Below are 4,378 nucleotides of genomic sequence, written 5' to 3'. Positions count from 1 at the left end.
TATATATATATATATATATATATATATATATATATATGCATATAGTTTTTGATTTAAAAACTTAGCTATGTCAGCTCTTGCTGCATTTTTAATAATAAATTATGTGACATTAATTAGTGTGGTTTATTATAGTAAAGGTTTGTAGTAAGACTTCACCCTTGTTTCACTGATTCAAAATGAAATAGTCTTATTACAGAAACCCCTGATGGTTGTGTTAATTGTGTTACACAACCGACCGAAAAGTGAATGGTTTGTCACTCCTCATTGGTATTAAATTGTATGTGGGTGACTCCAGTTCACTGAACCATAATTAAACACCATGAACAGCAGTAACTCACTGTAAACAATAGGAACACTGTGATATTAAGCAAGTGTATTAACCTCTAGTTTTCCTGTCTAAAGCATTTAAAAAAACATAATAATGAGCTTATTGTGTACAGTGCTCAGGTGCACTACAACTCATCAGGTGCATTACAACCCATCAGAACAAAATAGTCAAAAGTGCATGAACAGTACACAGAATAATGCGAAGGAAGTGAACAGTGAATGAGTCATTTAAAAAACGGTGGTGCAATTGGGGTGCCAGAAATGTACTGTTGGCAAATTTCGGGAAACATGGAAGTTTTGAAGGATGTAGTGTCCTGACAGCTCACAACTGATGTGGGGAGTTTATTCCATGCTTCAGTAATTCAGAGCATGAGAAAAATATTTCTGAAAGTCATTGGTGCTGTGTTGTTTTTCCATTTTGTAAGCATGTCCATGAGTGTTAGACATATGGAATTCAAAAAGGTACCCCGTCCTAAGCAGCCATGCTGGTTTTCAAATTTCTTAATTATTGGAAGTTAATTTGGTTTAATTGATGAGTAATGTATTTTGACACTGTATTAGTTGGTAGGTTATATATATTTATATGTATTGTGACCTTAGATTATCAGCCAAGTGTCCTGTGCATCATATATAAACGCCAGCCCTTGTTTCATACCTTCTCAGTAATATAAAACTTTCCTTTCACAAGTCCCAAGTTATTCTGGTCATTGAAAGCAGAATTAGGGATGTGTATTGTATATGATGCATGAACGCCAGGGAGATGTGCCCTGTGTATCCCATGTAATACACAGGACAGGCAAAGGGTTAATGTGACCCTTGGTTGTTAAGTAAAACTTAGAGAGAAGATAAATGGTAGACACCCAAAGATGTCTTTGGCCTCGTATCTGAGTGTTCTGTTCTCTCGCTAACCATTGGATCCTGTCCTTGGTCGTGGACTGCTTGTTGTGGCTGAAGTGTTAGGGTCCATCCCTTATTAAATACATAACTCCTTGACATTATTACTTCCTTGTTCATGTAATGTTCACATTAGTCGTAATTAAAACTGTTATAATTAACTTAACTCTTTAATCGTTCAAGAAACTGGATTACTCTATCATTAATGTTCTTTGAAAAATAGAAAAATGAAAAACCTTTTGTTTTCAGGATGATACCATTGCAAAGGCCCCTACTGACACCTTAGTTCCCTAATCTTACTAGACGGAGTAATGACTGTCTTCTGATTTTATTTGTATTTTTATTTTCCTTTTTGAAGCTAAATCTGGGCCACTGCTCTCTACAAGCTGGCCTGCAGGACCGTCCCAATTGGAGGTTATCAAAATGGGTTTACAACATGGCATTTGCTGCTGCAAAGGTATATTGGATATTAGCCAGTGGTGTTCAGACTTAAACTTTGGTAGCATAGCATCAAAAGTTTGTAGATGAACTTAGCAAATCTAAGCCAGTTGAATATAAATTAAGCAGACGTATGAATGCCCCGCCTTTTAGTTTTTAAATTATTCAGCCATTTGTTTCCTCCCTCATCTTATTTTATTGGAGTTTGGAAAATGAGGAAAAAACAGTTTGTGTGATGTGAGAAGTGATGATTTACGATATTTCTGGTGCAGTTCTTCATCTAAGAAATGCCTGATTCCTTATTACTTCCAAGATTTGACCAGAAACAACACGACTCATCTCTTCTCACGGCATTAAACTTACCTTATTTTACAAATTTTATTAAATGTCACTTTTTTTTTGTTGTTTTTTCTTATCTTTTTTCTTTTACCAACACTAACCATCGTTAATTTCCTCAGAATCTAGCTTACTTTACTCCTTATTGAACTAGCTATAAAAATTTATTATAATAATAATTATTATTATTATTTTGTTTTATTGTTGTTATTATGTTATTAATTTGTTATTATAACTGTTTCTTGCTATATTTGTTAGCAGGGTTTGTTGTCTTGAGGTTTGGTGAGAACAACTCTCAAGAATGTTTCTTAGGATTCTTACAGAAGACAGGATTGCACAATTTGCCGAGTGACTGTGTCAGCCTCAGCCCCAGTTTCTTTCAGTCTTTTAGGTCACAGTTTGGATGCCAAGTGCACCAATTTACCACCAGAATAATTGTTGTTTTAGTCTTCTACAATCTCTTCATTTCTCTGGCTAAATCCTGATATTTCTCATTTTTTTTTTCTATCAATTTCTTTAGTGTCCATTGTTGCTGGTATTTTAAAGGTGATGGATTGGCACCAACGTTAGGACTTTGAACCAAATGCCAGCCAGTATTTCTTTTGGCTCTTTGCATTCTGGTTATAAATCTCACCATAGTCCACTTTGTCTTTCATCCTTTTGAGATTGATGAAATAAAGTAGCAGTCAACTTGCCCACTCCGTTCAAAATTGCTGGCATTGTGCCAGAATTAAAAAGAATTATTGTCTCCACCTTAGCGAGGGTGGAGATATTGTTTTCAGTCGTGTTTGTTTGTTTGTTTGTCTGTGGACAAGATATCTCAAGAACTGCAGGATGGATTCGGATGAAACTTTCAGGGACGTTTGACCTCGTGACTGGCACAAACTGATTAGATTTTAGGATCGATCCAGTAATGAACAAGGATTCTGGGTTATTTTTCCTGTATTTTTTACTTAATTTTTGAGAGCGGTCAGGTTCATTTTTAGTATTCTCGTTTGTGAGAGCAGTTGAGTTTATTTCAGAAATTCTCATTTTAAAAATCATCTCTGGCTAATCGTTGAGAAGACGTTGATACTGCCTTGGCGGAGGTTTGCACTCTCTGAGAGCTATTATTATTATTATTATTATTATTATTATTATTGTTAAGGAGGTGAGCTGGTAGAATCGTTAGCACGTTAGGCAACGTGCTTTGTGGCATTTTGTCTGCTGCTACGTTCTGAGTTCAAATTCCGCTGAGGTTGACTTTGCCTTTCATCCCTTTCGGGGTCGATAACTTAAGTACCAGTAATGCACTGGGGTCGATGTAATTGACTTATCCCTTCCTTGGAATTGCTGTCCTTGTACCAAAATTTCAAACCAGTATTGTTATTATTATTATTATTATTATTATTATTTTTCTGCTGAGGTTGACTTAGCCCTTTATCCTTTTGGAGTTGCTGAATTAACTACCAGTTTTGCACTGGGGTTGATGTAATCCACTAGTCCCCTTCCCACCAAATTTCAGGTCTTGTGCTAAAATAAGAATGGATTATTATTTTTATTATTATTACCTCCGCCTTAGCAAAGGTGGAGGTATTGTTTTCAGTTGTGTTTGTTTGTTTGCTTGTTTGTCCGTGGACAAGATATCTCAGGAACTGCTGGATGGATTCAAATGAAACTTTCAGGGATGTTTGGCCTTGTGATTGGCACGAACTGATTAGATTTTGGGATTGATCCGGTACCAGACAAGGATTCTGGATTATTTCTCCTGTTTTTTTACTTATTTTTTGAGAGTGGTCGGGTTCATTTTTAGTATTCTCGTTTGTGAGAGCAGTCGATTTTATTTCAGATATTCTCATTTTAAAAATCATCTCTGGCTAATCGTTGGTGTTGCCCTGGCGGAGGTTTGCACCCTCTGAGTGCTCTTGTTTGTTTTCAAATAGTTGCACTGACCTAAGTCTTTGAATGTTGGGTAGTGTATCATTTGGTAGGGGTTCATTGGCAGACACTTCTGGGAAGATTCTGTGGTGGTTAGTTGAGGGAACCGATTGTAATGGGTAGCCTCCACTCCATCTTGTCAAATTAATGTATCAGGTCAGTTTCACTTTGAGAAAAACTGGGACACTGTGTTGTCAGGATTTCAATTTTCAATCAATAAATTTACCCCCGTCACCCCCCCTCCCTTTGAGCTTGATTTTCCATCTTCAGGATTTTGTTAATAAAAATATAAAATGTTTGTCCTTCTTGTTTGTCCTTCTTGTTTGTTTTCTATTTATTTTCTATGTTGTGATTCCATTGTTTTATGATCTGTCAACTGTTGCCATGGAAACATTGTTTTTATATCACAATTTATGAAAAATATCCTAATTGGCTACAGGTTGCTAATAAGATAATCACCTGTTGT

The 4,378-nt window shown here is 36.0% G+C and overlaps 1 protein-coding gene across 12 annotated transcripts in view; it reads left to right on the top strand.

Annotated features, from left to right (window-relative positions):
- The window catches only part of LOC106869997 (calmodulin-regulated spectrin-associated protein 2), a 52,736-nt gene that overhangs the window by 26,130 nt on the left and 22,228 nt on the right, over nucleotides 1-4,378 (top strand). For 5 of the 12 annotated variants that reach the window (XM_052967569.1, XM_052967571.1, XM_052967567.1 and 2 more), the window contains exon 5: nucleotides 1,580-1,678. The exons of the other annotated variants lie outside the window; for them this stretch is intronic. In XM_052967569.1, coding sequence (XP_052823529.1) covers nucleotides 1,580-1,678 — 99 coding nt within the window. The remainder of the gene's footprint in view (nucleotides 1-1,579; nucleotides 1,679-4,378) is intronic. 12 annotated transcript variants of the gene reach the window in all.

The sequence above is a fragment of the Octopus bimaculoides genome, chromosome 4 (assembly GCF_001194135.2).
Source record: "Octopus bimaculoides isolate UCB-OBI-ISO-001 chromosome 4, ASM119413v2, whole genome shotgun sequence".
Lineage (NCBI taxonomy): Eukaryota > Metazoa > Mollusca > Cephalopoda > Octopoda > Octopodidae > Octopus > Octopus bimaculoides.
This window is presented reverse-complemented; position numbering and strand designations above follow the sequence as displayed.